The 26,225-nt window shown below is 42.8% G+C and overlaps 1 protein-coding gene across 4 annotated transcripts in view; it reads left to right on the top strand.

Moving 5' to 3' along the window:
• LOC116076846 (NACHT, LRR and PYD domains-containing protein 1a-like) overlaps positions 1–26,225 on the top strand; it is a 63,085-nt gene that overhangs the window by 33,081 nt on the left and 3,779 nt on the right. For 2 of the 4 annotated variants that reach the window (XM_031350847.1, XM_031350850.1), the window contains exons 4-14: positions 4,136–4,306; positions 5,035–5,205; positions 7,467–7,556; positions 11,151–11,239; positions 12,408–12,507; positions 13,901–14,124; positions 20,267–20,529; positions 21,026–21,151; positions 22,051–22,192; positions 25,315–25,359; positions 25,791–26,060. In XM_031350847.1, the coding sequence (XP_031206707.1) occupies positions 4,136–4,306; positions 5,035–5,205; positions 7,467–7,556; positions 11,151–11,239; positions 12,408–12,507; positions 13,901–14,124; positions 20,267–20,529; positions 21,026–21,151; positions 22,051–22,192; positions 25,315–25,359; positions 25,791–26,059 (1,690 nt within the window). In that variant the 3' untranslated portion in view covers position 26,060. The remainder of the gene's footprint in view (positions 1–4,135; positions 4,307–5,034; positions 5,206–7,466; positions 7,557–11,150; positions 11,240–12,407; positions 12,508–13,900; positions 14,125–20,266; positions 20,530–21,025; positions 21,152–22,050; positions 22,193–25,314; positions 25,360–25,790; positions 26,061–26,225) is intronic. The other 2 variants (XM_031350849.1, XM_031350848.1) reach the window with 2 other exon arrangements.

Raw genomic sequence — 26,225 nt, 5'->3', positions numbered from 1 at the left:
GCAATTCCTTAAGGGATTTTTAAGTTTGCTCTTTAAGTGCTTCTACTTGTTTACTTGTGATCTCCTGTTATTCTTTATGGGAGCTTTTTGTTTCCTCTTATGGACTTGTACCTCTTTACCTGTATTCTCCTGTATTTCTTTAATGGAGTTATTCATGTCCTTCTTATGTTCCTCTATCAGCATTGTGAGATATGATTTTATATCCAATTCTTGCTTTTCTGGTGTTTTGTGATATACAGACTTGCTGCAGTAGGAGTACTAGGTTCTGATGAAGCCAAGTAGTCTTGGTTTCTGTTGGTAGGATTCTTGCGGTTGCCTTTTGCCATCTCTTGATTTTTGGTGTTAGATGTTCTTAGTGTCTCTGACTAGAGCTTGTTCTGTCCCTGTCGCCCTGCAAGTCCCCTGAGACTTGTGGGACTGTGCCTCCCTGTTGGCTGCTCCCATCTTAGAAACTCACTGGAGAGAAAATGGCGGCTCTCACCCCAGTCTCTGGGTTAAGGCGCTCCCTGGAGGTTAGCCCTCCACTTGCAGGGAAGGGGCAGAGAAGGTTGCTGATCCACTTCTGTCACTCGGAAGCTGAGAGGATTCTGTCCCTGCTGCCCTGCAACTCCCCTGTGACTCATTGGGCCTGTCCACACTTATTTTCTTAATGAAGCAAGGCTGTCTTCTCCTGGAACTAAATGTCTAGTACAGTATACAGTATTACAGTATAATAATGCCTACAGAGAATAACATGATCAAATGGATGATTTTCCTATTACTGGCCATTTTATGATGTTTCTAAAGTCTATGGTTATTAAAAGTTAGCCTTCAAGTGTTTGATACAGATGTTGCAAATAGAAGTCATCTGATGTGAATATTCAGAAGAAATATGACTATGTACAGAGATGGAGGTCAGATAGGACAGGAGAAACCTGAAACATCATTGTGCTTGAAGAGAACAGTGCCATTAGGACCTGGGGATCATCCTATGAGAAGTGAAAGTCTTCATCTGCCAGTAAACAATTAAAGTTGAGAGGGAAAAATCAGCCAGACAAGGCAAAAAACAAAAAACAACAACAACAACAAAAAAAAACAGAAGGCAATTGAACAAAATTGGCTAAAGCCAAGGGAAGGGAAAGAATCTTCTCAGGAAATTAAGGCATCAAAGATGGCAGGGTGAGGAATTTATCTGTGTATGGCTCATAGTGGCACCTCAAGATTTTTATTTTTTATTTGTTTAGTTACTTACTCATTTTTTATTTTTTATTAGAAATTTCCCTGTTTCCCCTCCAAAAAAACCCTGTTCCCTCCCTACTCCCCCTGCTCACTGACTCACCCTCTCTTGCTTCCTGGCCCTGGCATTCCCCTACATGGGAGCATAGAACCTACACAGTACCAAGGGACTTTCCTCCCATTGATGACCAACTAGGCTATCCTATGCTACATATGCAACTGGAGCCATGAGTCTCACCATGTGCACTCTTTGATTGATGGTTTAGTCCCTGGGAGCTCTGAAGGTACTAGTTAGTCCATATCATTGTCCCTCCATAGGGGTTGTAAACCCCTTCAGCTCCTTGGGTCCTTTCTCTAGTTCCTTCATTGGGGACCATGTACTCAGTCCAATGGATGGCTGTGAACCTCTACTTCTGTATTAGTTGAGCACTGTCTGAGCCTATGAAGAGACAGCTATATCAGTCGTCTGTCAGCCAGTACTTCCTGGCATCCACAATAGTGTCTGAATTTGGTGATTGAATGTGGGAAGGATTGCCAGGTGGGGCAGTCTGTGGATTGTCCTTCCTTCAGTCTCTGCTCCGTACTTTGTCTCTGCAACTCCTTACATGGGTATTTTGTTCCCCCTTCTAAGAAGGCTCAAAGTATCCACACTTTGGTCTTCATTCTTCTTGAGTTTCTTGTGGTTTGTGGATTATATCTTGTGTATTACGAGCTTCTGGGCTAATAATCCACTTATCAGTGAGTGCATACAATGTGTGTTCTTTTGTAATTGGGTTACCTTACTTGGGATAATATTCTCCAGATCCATTCATTTCCCTAAGAATTTCATAAATTCATTGTTTTTAATAGCTGAGCAGTACTCCATTGTGTAAATGTACCACATTTTCTGTATCCATTCCTCTGTTGAGGAATATCTGGGTTGTTTCTAGTTTCTGGCTATTATAAATAAGGTTGCTATGAACAGGGTGGAGCATGTGCCCTTATTACATGTTGGAGCATCTTCTGGGTATATGCCCAGGAGTGGTATAGCTGGGTCCTCAGGTAGTACTATGTTCAATTTCCTGAGGATCTGCCAAACTGATTTTCAGAGTGGCTGTACCAGCTTGCAATCCCACCACCAATGAAGGAGTATTTGAGTATTCCCCTTTCTTCACAAAAAGTGTTCCTCTTTTTGCCAGCATCTACTGTTACCTGAGTTTTTGATCTTAGCCATTCTGACTGGTGACACCTCACACTTTTTAAGTAATGTATTCTGGATTTCCATGTTCATTTGGTCTAAATACTGACAATGCATCAAAACTGACATCCTCTGGGGGATAGAGGAGTGGGTCAGGAAGAAAGAACACTTGCTGCTCTTTCAGAAGATGTGGATCCATTCCAAGCACCTATATTAGATGGCTTGTCCAGCGGATACAAGGCACAACTTCTAGCCTCTGGCAGGTCCTATATACATATAGGGCACAGACAATCATATGAAGTAAAAGTATATAAATGCATTTAAAAATCATTCTTTGAAGTTCAGTACTTAGTTTCCCTAATATTTCTTTGGATATATATATATATATATATATATTGGCTTTTCAAGACAGGGTTTCTCTTTGTAGCCCCTGGCTGTCCTGGAACTCACTCTGTAGACCAGGCTGGCCTTGAACTCAGAAATCTGCCTGCCTCTGTCTCCCAAGGGCTGGGATTAAAGGAGTGCACCACCACTGACCGGCTGGTGTTATAATTTTTTAAAAATATAAACACTTAATTTTTTCCATTCAAAGTTTCCTACTTTAAATCTATGTTTGGGCAGTTGTGGTTTTTGCTTTTTGTTTTTTGATTATTTTTTGAGTTTTTTTTTCTTTCTTTGTAGTTCTGGGGATCCAGCATTGTACAGACCATGCATGTTGCTGCTCCCAGTCTTTTGGTATTTGTATCTTAGTCTAGCCTAGAATTCAACATTATCATGTCTGGTAAACTTTGTTGCTGGCATTAAGTAATAAAGAAATTCATGCTACTATTTTGGACTGATGTCTCTATCTCTATCTCTCTCTTTGTGGTGTATGTGTGTGTGTGTGTGTGTGTGTTTGTGACTGTGTTTTGTCTCTTTCTCTTTGGCTTTCCCAGTATTTCTGTCCCTCTTTGACTCTTTATCTCTTCCTATTTCTCTGTGTGTGTGTCTATCTGCCTGTCTATCTGCCTGTCTGTCTCTCTTTGTCTCTCCCTGTGTTTCTATCTCTATTTTCTCTCTGTCTCTGCTCTTATTTCTGTCTGTCTTTCTATCTTTCTCTGTCTGTCTCTGTCTGTGTGTGTGGTTTTGTGTGTGTGTGTGTGTGTGTGTGTGTGTGTGTGTGTGTGTGTGTGTCTACTCTCCTTCCTCTCCCTACAGTTCTCTCTCCTTGGAAGAATACAAGGACCATGTGAACCAGCACTGCTGTGGTATAGTGTGTGATCACAATTACCATACCATTATAGAGTCATTCCCATCTGCCAATTCTGAGCTCTCTTCCTTCAAGCTTTCCATCGTGAGACTAGACAAATCTGCTCCAAAGGAAATCAGAAGGTGCTCTCACATCAAATAGAGGAAATACACCTGAATTTCCAAAGTCCAACTTTGTGTCAGGTCCTAATATGACCACTATAAATTAAAAATAGAAGATTCAAGCCATTTCTTCACACCCTTGGGACGCCTGAACTGAGTCAGAAACAGACACACAAAATGAGCACACATCATGCTATCCTAAAGGACATAGATGAGGAACCACCCAAAAGAAGAGGATCCAAAATTTGTAGCAAAGGAACATGTAAAAGGCTAGTGAATTCTTTGGATAGCATACCAGTGCCTGGGGCTCAGGCAGATAAAAACCCAATATGCTTTTTGTGGGGCTGAGCACAGACCACACACAACACAAGTCATACACCACTCTCTCCTCAGGTTCAGGTGGACCCCAATCACTGATGCCAGCTGGAACATTTTCTTCTTCAATCTTAATTTCGCCAAAAACCTGGAGGAGCTAGACCTGAGTGGAAATCCACTGGGCTACTCTGCAGTACGCAATCTTTGTAAGGCCCTGAGATACCCTGGCTGCCAACTAAAGACCTTGTGGTGAGTCTGGCCTGGGTTCACCTGTAAAGCAGGGGTAGATGAGACTAAAGGTAAAGGATGTCTAGGGTGGGCTTGGCATTTATCAAATATTCACTGAATTCCCATTACCACAACTATAAAATATGCCAGACTTCTTAAGATAAATGGGATTCTGTTCTTGGAGATCATGAGAGACTGCATTCATCAAGAAATCTCACTAGCTAATGATAACACTGAACTCATGAGGGCTTCAGTGGAGCACATTTCCTGAAGACCCAGCTAAAGTAGAAGTGAAGAATACAGAGGCAAGGGCAAACCTGTGGGGGGAGAGATCCAGTTCTGAGGAATGGCATCTCCCTCATTTCCTACTACCCTCTGCCCTCATAATCAGACTTCTGTTTCTATGTACTTTATCTTGATTAAGATTTCACTTGATGAATGAAATCATGCTCTATTCTACATCTTGTGAATTTCATGTCACATGACTCTTGAAATATAGAGGTCAGAGGTCCTAGGCCTATGGAGCTCTGCCATAGCCAATGGCAGCAGAGCATTGGTCCTGACCTATATCCATAGCTCCTGTAGCTCAGCTGTGGAGAGCTTGGAATTCTCAACCTAGACCAGAAAAGGCACCACAGAAAATTAACCACTGGCATCTCAGCATGCTAAGGCTCACAAAGGGAGACCTGAGATCAGTTTTCAAAAGTAATGATCCCTGGAGAAGCTGATGGTGAGCATCTCCCATGCAGGCTTGTTGAATGTGGCCTTACATCCACATGCTGCTCACTCCTGGCCAAAGTGCTCAGTGCTCGCTCCAGTCTGACTGAGCTAAACCTGCAGCTGAATGACCTGGGTGACGATGGTGTGATGATGCTGTGTGAGGGACTCAGGAATCGTGCCTGCAACCTCCACATCCTGCGGTAAGCAATCCCTGCAATTCCTTTCTAAACATAAGGAGGGGAAGGGACATAGGTGAGTTCTCAGAGGACAAAACATATAAAAGAAAAGGGATAGGTATTTCATAATCAGCCTGGCTCCTCACCAGCTGTGCCACTTACACCCTGTGATTGGGCAAGGTACTATCTTCTGGAAAACTCAATGCCCTCATGGATTAAGTGGAATGTGATAACCATCTCATGGACATGTAATGTATATTATATATGAAATAACATAAAGTATATATTTGTAAAAACAAAGATAATACTAGGTTGGTAGCTGGGCATGGTGAAATCACTTGTATTGCCATGGCTATATACAGTAAGAGACCCCCGGGTTTGCTTTACTCAAGGAGAGTGCCTCAATCACTTATTTATTCACTAATTCATGTATGTATGCATTCATAGTAAGTTCTCTGTATGCCAAGCATTGGTGCAGGCCCAAGGAAAATGAACACAAAAACACCTGGTTCTGTCTTCTGAGTTATGTGGAAAGAAACAGACATTGATCACCCATCAGCCTGTGACTCTGTATGGACAACTGCTAAATTATGTTCATTCAACAATATTATGAGAGTGTAAGTCTGTGAGGGACATAATTTTACTGAATGGCCCAAGAGGTCTCTCTGAGGCCTGAAGGAGAAATGAGTCTTGGTTCAGCAAACGTTAGACCAGCAGACCAAGCAAAGGCAGAGTTGGGGAAGGCTCTGGAGCAGATAGGGGATGGAATCATAGAGAGTCACAGGGATTGACCACAGAAGCCTGAGACAGTTTTCAGTACCTGGAGCTGTACCATTCCCCCTGGCCTAGAGTTCCATGAAAACTAAGAAAACCTCCAAACTACAGCCCTGGAGGCATGTGTCTTTCTCCACACAGCCCTCCATGCTGTCTCTGTGCTGCTCTATCTCCCGTCTCTCCATCTTCTTAGCACAAATCCTCAGGCAGTTTCTAGAGCATCACTTCCCAGAGTTTCCTGGTCAGTGCCTTTCATGAGCTCAGAGACATAGTGGCTCTGGACCCCTGTACCCAGAGCCTGCTGGTTCTTTCAGCCAACAGGAAGAGTCAGGCAAGCCTGTACTCTGGCACTTCCTTCTGTCTGATCTTCTACTGCAACTCTCAAACTTTAGGAGCAGTTTTGCAGTGAGGCTTCTTAGTTTTACACCTCTGGTAGCTGAAATAGGCCCACCTAGTTGGCACCTTTGTTCCCTAGCACATTTTCAGCCATGACTGTTCCTCACACACTGAAGAACATGTCCAGGACTGGCCTCTGCTGCACATCTGCCTTCTAGACAACTCAATTAGATGTGAATTCTTAGCTGTCTCCTGCCCTCCTAAAGACAGAACAATCTTGTACTTAAAGGCTCTGTTGCCCTCCCCATAAAACAGCTTGGTGTCATTATAAGGCCTCTCAGAGAGGAGGAGACTTTCCCTCCTGCCTTTTCTGCCTCACAGCAGGCAGAGTGGGAGTAATGTATCCATGCTTAGGAACAGAGGCTCTGAAACACAGAGAAGTCAGGAACTACTCTAACACCATCAATAACTCTGCAACTTTAGGGTCATAGGAATAGACCAGAGGAAGCTTGGTAGTAGCTTCTGTGTAAGGACAAGCTTTCCTTCCTTAACACTAAAGTAATGGAGAGAGGGTAAGTGAGAATGGAATCGAGGCTCTTTCCTTCAAGGTGAATGTCCATGAAACTTTCCATCCCAGCACTATGGGTTCACCTTGAAGAGCTGCCCAGAATCCCCCTGGGAATATGGACATGACTATCAGCATTTAGGAATGCTGATAGCTACAGATGTGCCCTTTGCCAACAAGAGTCCCCTTATCTATGGCCATGTTCCCCTCCCTGCGACAATCTATTTCCAATGACTGGCCTGTGGAAAGGAGGTATAAAGAGCCAGCCCTTCATTTCAGCTCTAGAGTGTTCCAAGACTCCTCTCTTGTATTCAGATCTCTCTGAACATTGACAGTCCCACTGAGACTGCCTCATGGATACAACTCCTTCCTCTCAGCCTGCTGCTACTGCTCTCTCTCTCTCTCTCTCTCTCTCTCTCTCTCTCTCTCTCTCTCTCTCTCTCTCTCTCTTTCTCTCTCTCTCCTTTGTCCTGATATTTTATAAAAGATAGGACTGAATGAGCCACCTCACTGGCTCCATCCACAGAAAACAGAGTCCAGGATTCTGAACTTGACCTCTCAAGATCCTGTGGTGGAACCCAGAAGAATCAGCCCCCTCTTGTGCTTGCAGGCTGGACCTGTTGTCTCTCAGTGACCAGGTGATTACAGAGCTCAGGACTCTGGGGGCAAAGAATCCGAAGCTGCACATCTTCAGCACATGGTAAGGGAGGAAGGGAGACAAAGAATTCCCTCTCATCAACCCTGGCCTTATGTGACTGGTTCAAAGCTGAGAGGTGGGGAAATGGTCCTGGCAAGGGAAAGACACAGAAAGCCTGGAAGAAACCAGGAAACCATGGTGATTGAAGTAGGGAAGGGTTCTGTATGTATGGACATTGTATTTTTTTTTTTTTTTTGGAAAAATATAATCATACAACATGCCCATCTCTGGGAACAGGAAGTGTGATGACAGTAGCTACCAGTAAAACCAGACCATTGGAACAATGAAAGCAGGAACCACAGTGAATAAAGACATAGAAGAATACTTAGAGGACCAAACACTCTTTATCAGTGTTTCAATTCTAATGCTCAGTCCAACACATAAATGAAAGGGAATGTACATGCTCCACCACACACACTAGCAAAAAGGTGCCAGTTTGGTGGCTGTGTGGAGATATAGCTTTTTGTTAACTGTGAGTTAGACCAAGACATCCCAGTAAGTAGGGACAAGGTGGTGAAGACTGACCCATGAGTTAGACATGTGGAGGGCTGGGGGCTAACACTAAGAGCTGGTGTTCCTGAGCCACAAAGAGCAGTTTTTCCAGGCCCAGCCTGGGATTCTCAGCTGCAAGAAAGAAATTGTCTCAAAAGGAGAGGGGAAAGTCTCACCCAAGGGAAAGAGTCCTAGAAGGAGGGTCAGGGTAGCACAGGGCTAGCTCTGAGCTCAAGAACTCTTCCCTAGGACCACATGGACAGATGTTTACTCTAACCAGAGGGGGATGGAGGCTTAGCAGCTCTGGGCTATCAAGTATGGATCTCCATGTGATAGCTGGGGTGGGATGCAAACCTGCAGAGTTTCTGAGTCCCAGATTTCAGCACCAATGATGTGTTTATTAAAAGATAAAGAGAGAGGGGGATATTTCTATGGAGGTGTAGTCAGGTTTGGGGGAAGGGGATGTCTCAGTGGGATCATGCTAAGGCATCCCTCCCCACTGAGAGACCAGCCACACAAAGGCATAGTATATAATAGAGTTTATTCTGGGCATGGGGAGGAGAATTAAGAGGTTAGTAGAGGCAGAGCAAGGCAGAGAGAGAGGGAGAGAGAGAGAGAGAGAGAGAGAGAGAGAGAGAGAGGTAGAGACTGGCCATGAGCATGTGGAGAGAATAGGGAAGGAAATGGGGAAGAGGTGAGAGGACAGAGCAGGAACAAGAAGGCAAGAGACCAAGAGAGGGAGGAGGGGGCAATCAGCCCCTTTTATAGTGGGTCAGGCCTACCTGGCTGTTGTCAGGTAACTGAGGGGTGGAGCTTATCTGGCTGTTGCCAGGCAACTGTGGTGTGGAGTTTAGACATTCCCCTGTTCTTGTTTAATTGAAAAAGAAAAAATTAGAAAGAGGTGTGGTAGAGTAGGAATAGGGTCATTATGATATCTGGCTACTTCATGCTGGCATTGGGGCAATGTGTCTCTAGGGAACCTAGAAGGATGGGTATGGGGGATATTTGTCCAGTCTTAGAAGAGTTGGCTCTTTCCTTGCCGTACAGGGTCTGAAGCCATCTGAGGATAGATCAGAAGGAACAGGTCCAATAGAAATGTCTGTGTCTGTGAAAGAAGGTTGGAGCATCTATAAGTTGCTTCTCTGGAGCTGTTTTAGATGTAGTAAGCACCTGGACTTGACAAGATGCTTAAACACACACACACATATATATATGAATGTATGTGTGTGTATATATATATTCATATATATGAATATTGATATTATATATAGACATTCATAAAGGAATATATATACATATATATATATATATGTATATATATATGGTAGAGAATAAGATTAAGTAAGCTTGGGAGAAAGAAAAATATTTTCTTAAGATGTACATTTGAAACCCAGAGGAATCCCAGCCTCTGGAATAGGTAGTAAGTGGGAACTGTGGGCAGATGTACTTATCTGGATGGAGACTATTTGGTCCATGAGAGGAGGATCTGAGTGCGTTTCCAGTAGCTTATAAATTTATAAAAGAGATTACAACATGAATTAACAACATGAACAGTCTTTAAGATGAGCCTTTTGTGAAGCAGAAGGAACAAGAATTTGTGATTAAAAAGTTGGATCATATAGTGGAATGTTTTATTAGAATTAGGCAAATTTCTAGGATCTTAAATAATGTTAGGACAGTAGTATAGCAAGAAGAGGAAATATGAAGCATTTAATTGATGGAAACTGAGTTTAGGTAGGGAGGTAGTAGATTACATCTGTGAAAGCTTTTTCTAGCTATCAAGTTACACTTATCATAGCTGTCAATATAGTCAGAAGACTGGGAAGAATAAACAATAATCTACCAGTTATATATTATTTAAAAAATGATAGAGTCTACTAACCAACAGTTACCTGTGGTCTCTATGGTCTCCATGGCAACTTGGGCAGTCAGTCTGTTTTCTAGTGCCGAAGATGCAGGGCTTTTTCTCTGTGGAATGAATACATGTGACATGAGAAATGGCTTACCATGATTTATATAAGTCATTTGACTTAGGGTATCCAGTTTTGTCCACTGCATTTTTCAGTGATTATCATATCACAATCTAGGCAGTATCTTGTAACTTTGCTCAAATATTCTGCAACCTTGTGGAAGTAAACTGTTAAAGGCTTCAGGAATTCTGTCTGTCATAAACTTAATAATTAGCAGACTTCTGACAAGATTGGGGGCTACATTGAGTGGTTATAACTGAATAAAGTGTACCATAATTCAATGGCAGTAGTCAAAATTCATTATCTGTCAAGACAGGATTAGAATTGAAAATCTGAAGTAACTTTGACAGGTTGTATTAGTAGAGAAAAGCACATTTTTGCATTAGCAGAGAAACATTTCTCTTAGAGTTGGTATACAGGTGCTGTGTAGAGTCAGAAGCAGCTCTAGGCACCTGGTGAGCGACTGAATGGTTGGGACTGAGCTTGAGGAGCAACTGGTCTTAAGGCATTTATTTTAGAAAGGAGAGAGAGGGGGGAGGGGGGGGGAGAGAGAAAGAGAGAGAGGGAGAGAGAGAGAGAGAGAGAGAGAGAGAGACGGCCTCCTTTCATCTAGCTCTCCTGGCTTACACAGCAAACTGTTATGCATCAGGACCAGAGCAGAGACTACACATTCCTTACCACCTGGGCAGCCAATGCCTGTCCCACTGTGGTTCTGCTGAACTCTGCTAGGATGTGGGTTACCCTCCCCTCTTTATTTCCCTGCTGCCTGGTGGCAGCACCCGATGCTCTGTGATGATAGAATTGACCCCTTCATGAAGGAAAAGCCCTCATGATTTCATTTTGTCTGACCCTTCCTTCGTCCTATGAGCACTGTGGCATTGCATTGAGGATTAACATTCTAATGTGTGAACACTAGGGAGCACATTCATACAAAGGAGGGGTTGAGATTATCCTGGTTCTGGCACCAGGGATGCGTAAGAGGATGGGGACCTTCATGAAGTTGTGGCTCAGAAAAGAATCAAGGGACAGAGTTGAAATTCAGATGGGTTGGATTTTGTGTGGTGATATTGTGCACACAGCTCTGGTTCTCCATGCTTTTCCTGACATCTGAGGGAAAGAATGTGTCTGTGTGTAGGAATCCACATGTGATGGTCCCTCCTAAGAACATAGATAAAGAAGTGGGTGATAGTCCAACCTCATTCAAGCAGGAGCAACAACAGTCAGGTATGTGAAGAGCCTGTAAGTATTGGATGCAAGACCATCTGTACAGAGAAGACATCATTTCTCTTTCTTGTTTGAGCTTTTTTACTTCATACACAAGTATATATTTACATCATCTCTACCCCATATCTACTCACTCCAACTCCTCCTGTATTCCATTCACAAACTCTCAAATTCCTCACCTTTTCTTTAATATTATTGTTGTTGTTAAATATATGTGTGTATACACTTATGTGTACATACATATATATAAATACAACATGGTAAGTCCATTTACTGTTGGTCATGAATACATATTTGAGAGTAGCCACTTAGGATTGGATAACCTATGTAGTAACCCTTGCCCGGAGAACACTGACTGATATTACCTCTTTCCAACAAGCTGTTAAGTGCCTATAGCTCTTTATTTTGGGAGGGAGCTCTTTATTTTAAGAGATTTGCCACATCCACATTAGCATGTCAACTACTGTTGCCGTTGTTGAAGCAGTGATATCGGTGAGGTTTTATGGTTGCAAATTCACTGTCCCATACAGAAATAATTATCTGTAATAAATGTCCTGGAAGTAGTCATCATTTCTATCACCCTGTCTTTGACTTGGAACAGTACAAACTCGCCATAAACAAAAGCCCCACCACTTGCAAGACCTTCTACACGTAAAATCCAGAGAGAGGATTACTTCCTTCTCTCTCAGTCTTAGAGGATACTGCTGCCCCTCTCTCAAGTTTATAGCTTGGACCAGGCTCTGTTCCAGGGCTCCCTCTCTCATTCTGATCTACTATAGCCTAGAATTCATCTCCATGTTCCTCTGCTCATCCATTTTTTGAGTTCTGTTCTATTATTCTCTCAACATACCCACTTGAGGCACGATAGGAAGAAAGAAAACACAAAGTCTGACAGGAAAAGGTATGGTTGGCTTCTTAAAAATCACAATGTAACAAAAACAAAACAAAATGACACACACACACAAACACACACACATATGCAGATAGCCCAAGGACCAATGAAACAAACTGAAGATGCACTTCCTGATAAGGCCTAACCTGGTCAATCTAGAAAAGGATTCAGCCATGGTACATTACAGAATGACCACTAACTGGCCTCTTCTACCCAAGTGGTGCTCATAATTTGTACCATTAAAGACCTTTCATCCATATTCTCCTATCTCTCCAGGACACAAAGACATGGAACCTCTGGGGACTGAGGATGACTTTTGGGGCCCTACAGGACCTGTGGCTACTGAGGTGGTAGACAGAGAGAGGAACCTGTACCGGTGAGTGAGCGTTGCATGGCAGAGTCTCACTTTTCACAATCTACTTTTCATAAGGGATCCCCACAGACTCCAAACCCAGTAACTTCTGTCTTTGCCAATGCAGAAGACTAGGCCAGGACTACAATAGAATTTTGGGCTGTTATAAAAATAGGGGTCTTCTTCAAAACGTTTTTTAAAAATTTATAAAACAGGAGACAAGTACTTCCCTGCCCAGTTCCTCAGAACCATCAACCACTTCGGATTTGTTTCAACAAGTTCATTCTTTCTTTGTCTACACTGTCGCAGTATTGTGACAGTATAGCTGTCACAGTGTTATATAGCCAATACATCATATGATTTCACCCACTATAATTTGACTAGGCATCACCCATGATTAAGACAGGCTAGTCTTCCACAGCCAGCACACCACTACCAGGTCAACTGTGCTGACCTGAGTACATTGCTTTACTTAAGCAGTCAGTGCTCTGCTTTGCTCATTATCTGAAATGTGGACTTTCTGGTGATTACTGTATTCCTGCTGTAAACAGCATCTCCATCCTCATGATACTTGTTTTTCCTGTCTCTTACCTTTCCCTTACATCCCTGTACCCCCTGCATGCTTATTTTACTAACAACCATGTATGCCAAGAACCCCCTGAACCTGAAAACATGATCATTTGTATGGAAGCCCTGTCCTCCAAAAATTATGCTCTCATGAATAATGAATGACTAAATACATAGCCATGGTGTCTCACACAACCTGTTACCCTCCTCCAAGACTGGCACAGTCACTGTCTCAGCTGGAGAAACTGTCACTTCTCATTTCCTCCCACAGAAACTGTCACTTGTCTACTCAACAGTAGCCAAATAAAAAGCACTGAGAAAATAACTGAAGAACTTAGTAAAGCATTTTGGGGCCAATGATTTACCACTATTATCATCAGATAGATTCCCATTATTGAGAAATATATATATACTTTAAGAGTATAAACACTAAAACTGAAGGTGTACCTGATTGTTTGAGCCCTTGTCTAGTGTGCATAATGTCTTAGGCTTATCACACAACTAACTATACACTGACATGGACATACACACTCACACACACACACACACACACACCTATTACATCATCATCATCATCATCACAGGAAGAGATGACTGCTGCCTACATGTTTTACATTGATGTTTGCATTAGATCACTCAGTACTCATACATGTCTAAGATGATGCCATCATTAACCCTATCTACAGATGAGGAAACAGATTGGGAGATTAAATGACTAATCAGGGATCCACATAGACAGCAGAGGAACAAAAGTCAGAGTCACCTGCCTGAAGTCTGAGATGTCCTGAGCTCTTCACACATCAGATGAGTGGTACTGGGTTGAACTTGGGTCTGCCTCTCCTTCTTCCAGAGCTCAATTGCCCATGGCTGGTTCCTACCACTGTCCTGGCATGGGACTCCACTTTGTGGTGACAAGGGCAGTGACAATCGAGATTGAATTCTGTGCCTGGAGCCAATACCTGGACAAGACTCCCTTGCAAGACAGTCACATGGTGGTTGGGCCTCTGTTTGACATCAAGACTGAGCAAGGAGCTGTGACTGCTGTGTACCTCCCTCATTTTGTGGCTCTCCAAGGTAAACAAGGGAAGCATAAGGAGGGGGATGTTAATAATGGATGGACTTAAGAGGCTATATAGAAATTGTAGGATGGTGGGTGGGTGATAAATAAATGTTCTAAGGTTTCCTTAATGAGGCAGAGCAGTTTACACAGGTAGACCATGAGATGTTTTGTGATCCCTTTTGTCTGATATATCTTCTTTGAAGCACATGTATCCCAGTCTTATAACTTTATTTCTGCCTTACCTGAAAGAATCCCTAATTAGACAGTGATATCCTCAGTAACAATATTAACTTCTGATTATCAAGTACTCTCTACAAACTGTGTCCCTCAAGCTGTACTGTTTCTGCTCAGATGGAAGGGTATCTTGGGACTTGGAAGCCCAGGAACCACACAGCTATGAAGTAGGACAGGGTTCCAGTGGAAGGGCATCCTGAGACATGGGAGCTCAGGAACCACACAGCTCTGAAAGGAAGCATCCTCAGCAGAGGAATTACAGCTCCCAGGGGAGGGTCTCCCCAGCTGAGCTCAGGAGTTCAGGAGCCCCAGCCCTGCTCTTTCTTTATTCTTCTTCTCTTCTTCTCTTCATTGTTTCTTCTCTTCATGGCTACTTCCAACCAGAGAGTCACACCAGGCAGAAAACTCCATGAAAGACATTTATTGGAGAGTCCAAGTTCTACAGTGACAAATCCAGGAGTGGCTTCCTGCTACTCCCAGGAGTGGACAGCAAGGAACTGGATGATGGACAAGGCATATAAAAGATTTCTGAGGGGGTGGAGCTTTTTAGGGCAGAGATTTCAAGATTCAGGATTGATGGGATTTCAAGTACAGAACTTGGTGAGTTCAAGGATATATGGGTTTTCCTGTTCAAGGATTGATGAAGCTTAATGCTCAGATATTGGTGGGGGGGTTGTGGGAAGGAAGCTTAGGGAAAGTGGGTTTTCCTGCTTAGGAATTGGGGATATTTTTTCACCTCCTTTTCCTTGCAGACTCATGGGTTAGGGTGGGAAGTCCTTCCCAACTGCAGCTGGCTTTTGCTAAGGCACCATCTCTGTGGGGCTTCTGGGGAGGCTGGAGAGGAGGTGCTGCCACGGTGGACATCTCCTGTGTCACAGGTCTTGCAGTGGAGTTTCACCAAGGCTCTAAGTTAGGGCAGGAGTGAAGGTGTAGCTACAGTGGACAGCTCCTCAGGGCAGCATCTACTCTGAGGTATCATGCTGCCAAACTTTTGACAGGAGCTGTCATTTTGGACAGTCCCTATGGTGAATTTTAGTGCAGCAGCCATAGGCTCTGGCAGGAAGGAAGGGCCTGCTACTGTTTTGAAGAGACTTTTGCAAAGCAAATCTTGGAAACTATAAAAGACATTAGTTACTCAGGGTCAACCAACACTGTAAGCCATTACACTTGTAGAGACAGGGAGAAAATTATGTCACCACATTCCATTTGAACACTAGAACCACAAAAGAGGTGTAATCTAACAGGAGAGAAGATTCATAAAGTATTCCAACTGCAGTGATCTCCAAAGATACCTTCAAAAATGGTCTGATAAATACAAGGTTCCCAATGAATGACCTCATTTTTATTTTTTATAACTATTATTTTATATAGTCTATTATTTCTTCTTTTTAATTAGATACTTTCTTTATTTATATGTTATATTTCCCAGTTTCCCCTCCAAAAACAAAAAACAAAAAACAACAACAAGAACAAACCCCTGATCCCTCCCCCATCCCCCTGCTTGCCACCCCACCCTCTCCCACTTATTGGCCCTGGCATTCCCCTACACTGGGGCACAGAACCTTCACAGGGCCAAGGGCCTCTCCTCCCATGGATGATGGACTGGGCCTTCCTCTACTATACTCATGCTGCCGGAGCAATCAGTCCCACCATGTGTACTCCTTGGTTGGTGGTTGAGTCCCTGGGAGCTCTGAGGGTACTAGTTAGTTCATATTGTTGTTCGTCCTAAGGGGCCGCAAACCCTTCAGCTCCTTCGGTCCTTTCTCTAGCTCCTTCATTTGGAGACTCTGTACTCAGTTCAATGGATGGCTGTGAGCCTCTACTTCTGTATTAGTCGGGTACTGTCAGAACCTCTCAGGAGAGAGCTATATCAGGCTGGATTGTCCTTCCTTCAGTCTCTGCTCCATAGTTAGTCTCTGCAACTCCTTCCATAGGTATTTTCCCCCCTTTTAAGAAGGAATGAAGTGTCCACATTTTGGTCTTCCTTATTCTTGAGTTTCTTATGGTTTGTGGATTGCACTTCGTGTATTCCGAACTTCTAGGCTAATAACCACTTATCAGAGACCTCATTTTTTTAAAAAAAGGCCTTACAAGAGTCTGTGATCCCAGCACTCTGGAGGCTGAGGCAGAAGAAATTAGAATTCAGGGCATTCTAGACCACACAGCCAGAATCTACCCAAAAAAAGCCATAATAACTAGAAAACCAAGAGTAGTACAAGTAGCTGGTGAGGGTTTTTTGTTTGTTTGTTTTGATGTAGTTTGGTTTGGTTTTTTGAGACAGGGTTTCTCTGTTTCTCTGAGTAGCCCTGGCTGTCCTGGAACTCACTCTGTAGACCAGGCTGGCCTTGAACTCAGAAATCTGCTTGCCTCTGCCTCCCAAGTGCTGGGATTAGAGGCATGAGCCACCACTGCCTGGCAGTTGGTGAGGTTTTAATTCATCTCCTGCTTCAAGGAGCACAACAATAGGATCACTGTAGGCACAAGTAGAATCCAACTCACAACAAAGGAAAAAGGCACTTGTTCATAGTACGAAGATGATGGGTAGCAGGTGGCAGGGTTGTAGGGATAACACAGCACACAGGCACACACACACACGCACACACACACGCACACACGCACACAGGCACACACACACACGCACACACACACGCACACACACACTCACACACATACACACAAACACGCACACACACACTCACACACATACACACAAACACGCACACAGGCACACACATACACGCACACACACACTCACACACATACACACACACACGCACACAGGCATACACACACGCACACACACACTCACACACATACACACAAACACGCACACACACACTCACACACGTACACACATACACACACACACGCACACAGGCATACACATACACGCACACACACACTCACACACATACACACAAACACGCACACAGGCATGCCATGAGGCATGCACACACACGCATACTCACACTTATGTGCCCCTCACCACCTGTGGCAGTTGTGAGAACTAGCCCTAGGGTCATCACAAGGGGTGAATTGGCTCTATCCCTGACTAGCCCCAGCAGTTGAGAGAGCCAGGCATGCAGCTCACCTGAGCAGCAGAGTAATGCTGACCCTGATAAAGGGGGAGTGGGTGAGCCAGCCCTGAGTACACAGTGAGGGAGAGCTGGCCCCGCCACACATCTGCAGTCAGGTAGCATGAGCCAGAAGCAGAAGAGATGCCCTCTGCCCTCTTTCCCCTCACCACCTGAGGCAGTCCAGAAATCTGACCCCAGGGTCATGAGAGTAGGCCCATTAGCAGGGACCACATCAGATTGACAAGGGGGATTCATTTTCACAGTTCTAACCATTGTCAACTTCCTACCCAAGCACATCACTTTAAATCATAACTATCTAATCTCTGTCTCTAAAATTTCAGTTTCATCTCATCATGAAATACAATCTAGTTTCAAAAAATACAATCTAGTTTCAAAGGTACCATGAGACTTTAATAACTCAAAGAGTTTAAACATCTGCCTCTAAATAGAGACACAAGGCAATGTCTTAACCATGAGCTCCTGTGAAATAATAATAATAAAAAAACCAAGTTATATACAATCCAACATACAATGGCACAGAATAAACACTGGCATTCCAATATGGAAGAATCAGAGCATAGCAAGGGGTGCTCACATCACAGCAAGACATCATCACAAATTCTGCCACTTCTTGTCCAGCCATGGAGTTCATGGTATCATTCAATGGACTCCAAAGGAGTTAGATAGCTCCACCTCTCCAGTTCTAAAAGTGAATCACACATAGCCTCTCTGTTAGGCTATGTCTTTGACTCAAACTCACTGCCTGGCCTCAGCTGCTATCTGAAGCTGTGCATCCTGACTCAATGTACCCCTTCAATATAGCATCTTTCAAGCATAAAAAAACTTACATAGGTGATACTGTCAAGTTCTAGTAACAGCTTTGAGATGTGGCCACACCGAGAGCTGTATGGTGTGCTGACCATAGGGAAACACTTTCTTGGATGTTTCTGGAACAGAGAAAACCATCAGTTAAGGCTTTCTGCATGTAAGTGAATTTGGCTCTTCACAAGATGAAGTCTATAGAGTGAGATTTTGTTTGCCCTCAAGACATCTTTCCTATTGCCACAGTACAATACAGTTTTCTCTCCTCTGATGTTGATGACATCTTTAACAGTTACAGCTGATTTTGAAGAATCATTCAGAAAGTTTTTTTACAAGAAAGTTCTCTTGCTAAATTATTCCTTTATATTTAAATTTATCTTCCCTCACTTTCAGGGCATTAACACAATTTATATATTCTTGACCAAAGTGTAGCATGAATATATTATTTTCATTTAAATTTCCCAATAAAAAACCTTTCTACGCTCTGGAACCTCAAGAGTGGACTCCCACTGGCTCTCTCAGCATTCTTGTCTTTCCTACAATTACCAGAAAGTCACTGTATTAGTCAGGGTTCTCTAGAGTGACAGAACCAGGAATAGCCACTACAGTCACCATAAACTCTGTTGTCAGGATAGTACAGCACTTCTAGGCATGATTACCAAATTCTTCAATATTCTACCCACAAACAGTTCCAAAAGTCTAAGAACCACTTGTTCTGCCTTTTTTTTTATACCAACAACCCAATTCCTAGTATCAACTCTCTGTCCAGGTTACTTTACTTGTGACTCAAAAAAATAAAATAAAATAAAATAAAAATACCTGACCAAGGGAACTCAAGAAAGAATAGATTTATTTTGCCTCACAGTTCAAAGGTAAAGTCAGTTCATCTTGACATGGAAGTCTGAGAACATGGAAGTATGGCACCTGGTAAACTTGTATCAACAGATAGGGAGCAGGGAACAGTGAATGCCTGTGCTCATGTGACCTTCTCCATTAAACTCAGTCCTGGATCCTAGTCCATGGAAATATGTTACCCACCTGTGCTAGATCTTCCCAAATCAATTACCCTAATCAAGATAACATCCTTCTATTATGTCCGCAAGCCTAGATCCAAGGTGATACTAGATTTCATAAAGATCATATTTAAGATTAATCATTCCAGGGATTCTTATAGCTTTGTCTTTAGTGGACAAAGGTACTCTGGTTGTCATTCATAACAGCAAAACTGTCCTGCAACAAAGACTTTAGTGTACAAGGAAAAATCCCAGAACAATGAGGTTGGTGATGGCCTTGGTGAACCTGCGGGTTGTCAAGTTTCTGGAAGTAGCCTTTGAGATTGTATGTATTCTTTATAGCACTCGTGGATGAGACCATCATGACCTCCACTCCACTGTGAATATTCACGTAGCAACTATCCAGGGAAAAAGTCAGAGCTGTCTCCCAATGAGAGGCAGTCTGTATGAATTACCTGTGGAAACAAGTCATACTTACCCTCCCTGGCATCATGAATTTATAGTGAGAAAACAGTTGATAATTCTACAGTGTTGTCAATGGAAGATAATTAGTAAATCTTAAATTTTCATCAATTTTTCTCATAAACATCAAAAAATAAATACAAACTAAATAGAAATCATAATCAAGTCAGGTTATAGAAGAAAAATTTTATTGAGGCTTACAGTTTCAGAGGGCGATTTAAAGACCTTCATGGGAAGGAGCATGGTAGCAAGAAGGCAGGCATGGCACTGGAGCTTACAGCAGAAGCTGAGAGCTTACATTCTGATGGGAGAGAAAGAAAACTGATAATAGTATGAGCTTTTCAAACCTCAAAGCCCACCAGTGACACAGCTCCTTCAACAAGGGAAAACCTCCTAATCCTTCCCAAGCAGTTCTGATGAATAAAGTAGACCATTCTTGTTCAAACCATAAATTTACAATCATTCTAAATCATTGGTACTAGTCTCCCAGCCCAGCAGGGATTGGTGGAAATACTAAATCTACATCCTGTGAATCTCTTCCTTCACAGAGGGAACCGTGGACAGCTCCTTGTTCTGTGTTGCCCACTTTCAAGAACATGGGATGATCCTAGAAATGCCAGCAAGGGTGGAACAGCATTACGCAGTACTGGAAAACCCAAGCTTCTCCCCAATAGGAGTTCTACTGAGATGGATTCCTGCTGTTGGACACTTCATCCCCATCACTTCCATCACATTGATCTACTATCACCTCAATCTCGAGGACACGACCTTTCACCTTTACCTGGTCCCCAATGACTGCACTATTCGGAAGGTGACACTAAGGACCACAGATGTGGGGCCATAGTGGGCAAAAAAGAAAATTTGAGTTGTAGTTACTGAGACCCTTGGAAAGGTTCTGAACTGAGAGTTGGAATGTATTTCTATATGGGCAACTGGGTGTGCCTATACAATTCTGCCTTCTTCTTGCCCCCTGTCCTGCACACGAGTCTTACGCAACTGTATTTGATGCCAATTTTTAAACCCCCAAACAGCTTCTATAGCATCTTTCCACCTACCAGAAGGATGGAAATGCTCTATGCCCAACCTGTAGCAACTCCCTTCATCTGTGGCAGTAACCCTATTCCCAAAATGAACATGAGTGGGGCCAATAATCCAACTATCTATGTGTCAGAACACAAGGTAGAAGGGAGCTCATGAGGTGTCATCATCCCATCCCACAAAATGGAATGATCAACCACCTCACTTTATTCAGATCAGCTGTTGTAGCTCAGAAGTCTCAATAAATCACTGTCTGTAATGTTCCCTAGGCCATTGATGAGGACGAAAAGGCGTTTCAGTTTGTGCGCATAAACAAGCCACCCCCAGTAGATGCTCTTTATCTTGGTTCCCGCTATATCGTGTCTGGCTCCGAAACGGTGGAAATTTTCCCAAAGGTGAGCAACCAGGTGTTTCTGGTGCTGGGCTTGGGAAGCCTGTAGGGCTGGTTACAAAGCTTTGTAGAAAACTGAGATTGGAAAGAAAGCAATTAAGATATGGGATGAGCAAGAATATATCAAAGTTAGGTGGAAATTAATTTAAGGAACCCAACAAGAATGCAGAGTAGACTTGGGGACTTAGGAATTCAATTCAATATTGCAGAGAGAAGTTTACAGCTAATCGTGGTGAGAAGAAACCCAGGCTGAGGATTTGTGAGCAGGACTTTCAGGATGAGTTCTCACTCATCTGTGGCTGTTATGGTTTGAATCTGAACTGTCTCCTACAGGTGTAAATGTTTAACAGTTAATGTTGGTCTCCGGACAGTGGTAGTATTTTGGGAATTTATGGAACCAAATCTGTGAGGCCGGGCTGTCAGAAGCAAACCATATGTCACAAGCCTCAAGGCTTATAGCCATGTCCTGCTCCTGCCTCAGACTGCTCATTCCTCATCCTCTGGGAAGTAACAGGCCATGCCACAAGTTTTTCCACTAAAAATAGAGTCCCAGCTTTGATGCATTCCCCATCATGAAACCTTTCGTTAAAGTGCATCATATCAGGTTTTGTCAGAATAATGAGAAAAGAACTAGCATGCTGGGTCCATGGGCTTTGGAGTAAAGATGCATTTTCAAATGCTGTGGGTCACATCAGTGCAAAAGATAGTCAGTGTCTAATGTGGTGTGCAAGATCAAGAGGTTATGAGGTAGTAGATAGTCCTGATTCACATGAGTAGAGGTGTCTCACACAGCCTCTCTTTGTGACTCTCTGTCTCTCTCCCTCTGTGTGTATGTGTGTGTGTGTGTGTGTCTATCTATCTATCTATCTATCTATCTATCTATCTATCTATCTATCTCTCCAGGAACTCGAACTGTGCTACCGAAGCTCCGGGGAATCCCAGCTCTTCTCTGAGATTTACATTGAACGCATGGGTCCAGGGATTAAGCTGCAAATCAAAGACAAGAGTCATATGAATCTCATATGGGAGACCTTGTTAAAACCAGGTAAAATTAATTTAAAACCAGAGACGCTAAGAGTTGAAGAAAAAAAATGGTTAAGGAAAGGTGTGAATTGTCATTATTTCTTGGTGCCACAAAATAGATCAGTCGTGTAGTTTTGCTAGATCAATAAAAGATTGTAAGATCACACTTTAAACTATCACATTGTCAGCTCTTCACAATTGTGATGAATATATGAGAAACATTAAAAGAAGAAAGGTTTCCTTTGATTCAAGGTCTTAAAAGCAAATTTCTGTCCACAGTCAATTGCCTCCAACACTTTGAGTCTGATATGAAACAGGATATCATGGAAATGGGAGCTTCCATGTGAGAGAGAAGGCTGTTGATGTACTATCACCAACGAAAAGAGAGGGGAGGGGAAGAAAGGGAAAGAGAGTGGATATGGGGAGAAGCATAGGAGGTAGGTGTGAGAAAAGAAGAGGAGAGAAAGTCCATGCAGTATATTCTCTCCCGGACATGCCCAATGACTGTCCTCCTCCAACTCTACACTCCTATGTGATTTCCTTTCCATTCTCAGTATTCACTCCATGATGAGAGCATTGGTGTATGGCTTCATACATAGACTCACAGTCCTCAGGACCTTTGAATACTGCTGCAGGACCAATCATTCAACATGTGGTTATTTTTTAGGGAACACGCCATATGTGAAGCACCACATGCCCTAATCCCTGTTTCCTCAACCCTGTATTCTCTTTCTGCTCCTACTGCCTTGGAAGTGATAGATTGAGGTGCACAAACATCTGACTCCAGTTCACATAACGACTCAGGTTTAAAGTGAAGGGATTTTGCCAACATGAGATACTAGATCTTAAATCTATACTTAATGTGTATTAAATTATTTTTAACAATTCTATACTTGCATACAATGCATTCTGTTCACTCCACCTTAAAAAAGTAAAAGCACACAAAAAGAAAAGTCCTCTCTTCTCTCCCTCCTACTCCCGCCAGCTCTGCTTCTTTTATATAAATCTCTATGCAAGATTCAAAAGGATTTTCTTTGTCTCACAGAATTTAACTGGGACCATATGTGTGACCAAAGATTTTCTACTATCCTGAAGAGCATAGTGATCTCACCAGCATTTATACAGATGGAATATTTACCTCTGGCCATAATTTACTATTTGCCAGTAGTTTAAGAGTAAATGCACTGTCCCTGCAAGCTGCTTCCCCATGGACAGCTGATTGATGGACAGGCCCAACTAGTGAAGGTCCAGAGACAGGAGCTGTGGTTGCTATGAATCATGATGATGAAAGAAATACCCTGCTTATAAGACAGCACTTCATGGCTCTATGCCCCATTGTAGGGAGTACTTTTCACTTTTAAAGGCAAAAATATACTCTGGTCAACAAATGGAGTAGAACTGTAGTGTTATTGCACTTCAGAAATGCCACTATTTTCACTTGTCTATGTCATCTTGAAAATATGGATGAGCTAAAATAGCAAACATTCAGACAAAGAAACTAAAATTCTGTACAGAATATCTAACCATAGAAATTAACTATCTCTATAAGAAAAATTATCAGACATTCATTAAAGTAATAAATTGAGGAAAGCCTTAAAAGATGTACAGACACCTCTGCTATGCTCAGTGTTTAGAAGAACCAATATTGTGAAAATAGCCAGCCTACTAGAAGAATTCTATAGATTCAGTGCAGTTCCAATCAAGATTCCAGGGACACTCTTCACAGGGAGAGGATGAAAAGTTCTGAGATACATGTGGGACTACTAGAGATGAAGCACAATGCCAAAACCAAACTCCTCCAGTCAGTGCCTCTGGGGATGACCAGCCCTTGTCAGCTGAAAATAATGGTAGTTGCTGTTCCTGAGATGCTACAAACAATTGCACAGGGGCTCAAAGAATAGTCTTTGCTCCTCCTTAACTTGAGCAAGCCACAGGAGGAAAATTGACCTGTACCAGCATCAGGCCAGGGTTGGAATCTCACCCCAGTACTTACTCATCAGGGAGTCCTAGGGAGTGATTTAAGACATGAGTCTGAACTATCTCGCCCGTACTGAAGACCAGAATGACTAAATAGTAAGATGTTTGGAAAAGTAAAGTGCTGTTCATACACATCTCATAGTGTGACCCATAGCTGATAGGATCAAGGATGCTATTTTTCTTTATATTAAGCCAACTTTTCCCTGTATTTTGGGAATTGTGGATGGGTACTTCCAAATAGTGTTTCTCTTGTGTAAAAAACCCAGGCCTTGAACTCAAAGAGATCTGCTTGCTTCAACCACCAAAGTTCTGGGATTAAAGGTGTGTGCCACCATACCTAGCCTCCACATGTTTTCTCTTTATTTTGTCCCTTGGGACTCATTAAGATCTATTCCTTACAATATGGGAGAATAATCAGGTATTGTAAGATTATAATCATTGCCCACTTGTATCCTCAGGCTTACATCTTGGTTTTAAAATTCATGTTTACTCTGTCACTTCATTCGATGCTCCAGTTTATCTATAGCCCAGGATGTGCCAAAATGGTCCACCTAGCATGGGTTATAACCCATATGATCTTTCCTTCATTCAAATGGAACAATGGCTTCCCATTACTATAGGTTGGGTTCTTGGACTGACTTCTCTAAACTGTTAGAGCACATTGAATGTAAGCAACTCCTAAACCCTTGAGGCATTCATGAGCTGCAGTTTATTTATCTCCTTCATTTGTGGATCATATTCATTTGCTATTCCCCCATGCTCTGTCTTGCTTACTTTAATTCTACCATCAAATCCAGAACACAAATTTGTGGTATGTGAATGTACAAAATCCAAGAAAAATAAAAAGGTCTTTTGTTTTTGCCAAAATGATTTAAGTCATCTCACAAGGGACTTGATTGCTGTCCACAAGGAATTCAGTCGAGGATAAAATTGAGTCTGAGATCATGTGGGAGAAGTGTCTATTGCTCATTCTCACGTCTATTCTCTGTGTGATGACAGGGTAGGGCTAAGATATCCTAGATAACTGAGGAACTACTCACACTCCAGATTATATGAGAATGACTGTGGTTCATTCTCAAAATGCCAGGCATGAGTAGGAGTTTCATAGAAGGCACAGAGTATTGTTATGGACATCACTACCGATGCTTCATCTGTTCTGTCTTCCAGGAGATCTCAGACCTGCTCTGCCTAGGATTGCTTCAGCCCCCACAGGTTAGTAAAAACTCTTAAGAGGCTATAGAAGCCGATAGTGTTCTGCTGGTATATTATCTCACCCTTGAGAGAAAGGCAGAGAGTAAGGAGGAAGCCTCAGTTTGAAAACCTCACCAGAATGTAGGAAAGGGTCATACACAAGGCAGAGTTCCTGTCACACAGCTTGTTGCTTCACATGGTGACAATAACTCCACTCACTTGCCAACTGAATACCCCAACAACAACCCCTCCTCCTGGTTATGCAGAGTGTCACACTGATACTTGGCCTCAAGAAGGTAATGCTATTTTTCTACTACCCTTCCAGAAGAAAAAGGAAACCAAGAGTGCAGAAAAAAAGAGCAGTTACTGGAAAAGAGCAAGAAATTGGCAGTCAGTCGGAGACCCTGAAGGAGCATTTCCTTGCTCAGTGCCTTTCTTACCTTTACCCTTAGATGCTCCTTCCTTGCTACACTTTGTGGACCAGCATCGGGAGCAGCTGGTGGCCAGAGTGACATCAGTGGACACTCTCTTGGACAAGCTGCATAGTCTGGTGCTGAGTGAAGATTCCTATGAGGCAGTGCGGGCTGAGACCACAAACCAAAACAAGATGAGGAAGCTCTTCAGCCTCAGCAGGTCCTGGAATCAAGATTGCAAAGACCAATTCTACCAAGCTCTGAAGGAGACCCATCCTTACTTGGTCATGGACCTCTCTGATAAGTAAGGTGGGATCTCTTTGAGATCTAACATCTTAGTTGGTGAAGGGTGCACATTCTCCTTAGAGTTCTCTCTCTGCCTGAACTTCCTTTGGTCCTTTGTTTCTCCTCTCCCCCCCCCCTCTCTAATTAGATGTTTTCTTTATTTACAATATCTCCTTTTCCAGGTTCCCT

The sequence above is a fragment of the Mastomys coucha genome, unplaced genomic scaffold, assembly GCF_008632895.1.
Source record: "Mastomys coucha isolate ucsf_1 unplaced genomic scaffold, UCSF_Mcou_1 pScaffold5, whole genome shotgun sequence".
NCBI classification, from domain to species: domain Eukaryota; kingdom Metazoa; phylum Chordata; class Mammalia; order Rodentia; family Muridae; genus Mastomys; species Mastomys coucha.
Note: the sequence above shows the minus strand (reverse complement) of the source record. Positions and strands in the feature narration are given on the sequence as shown.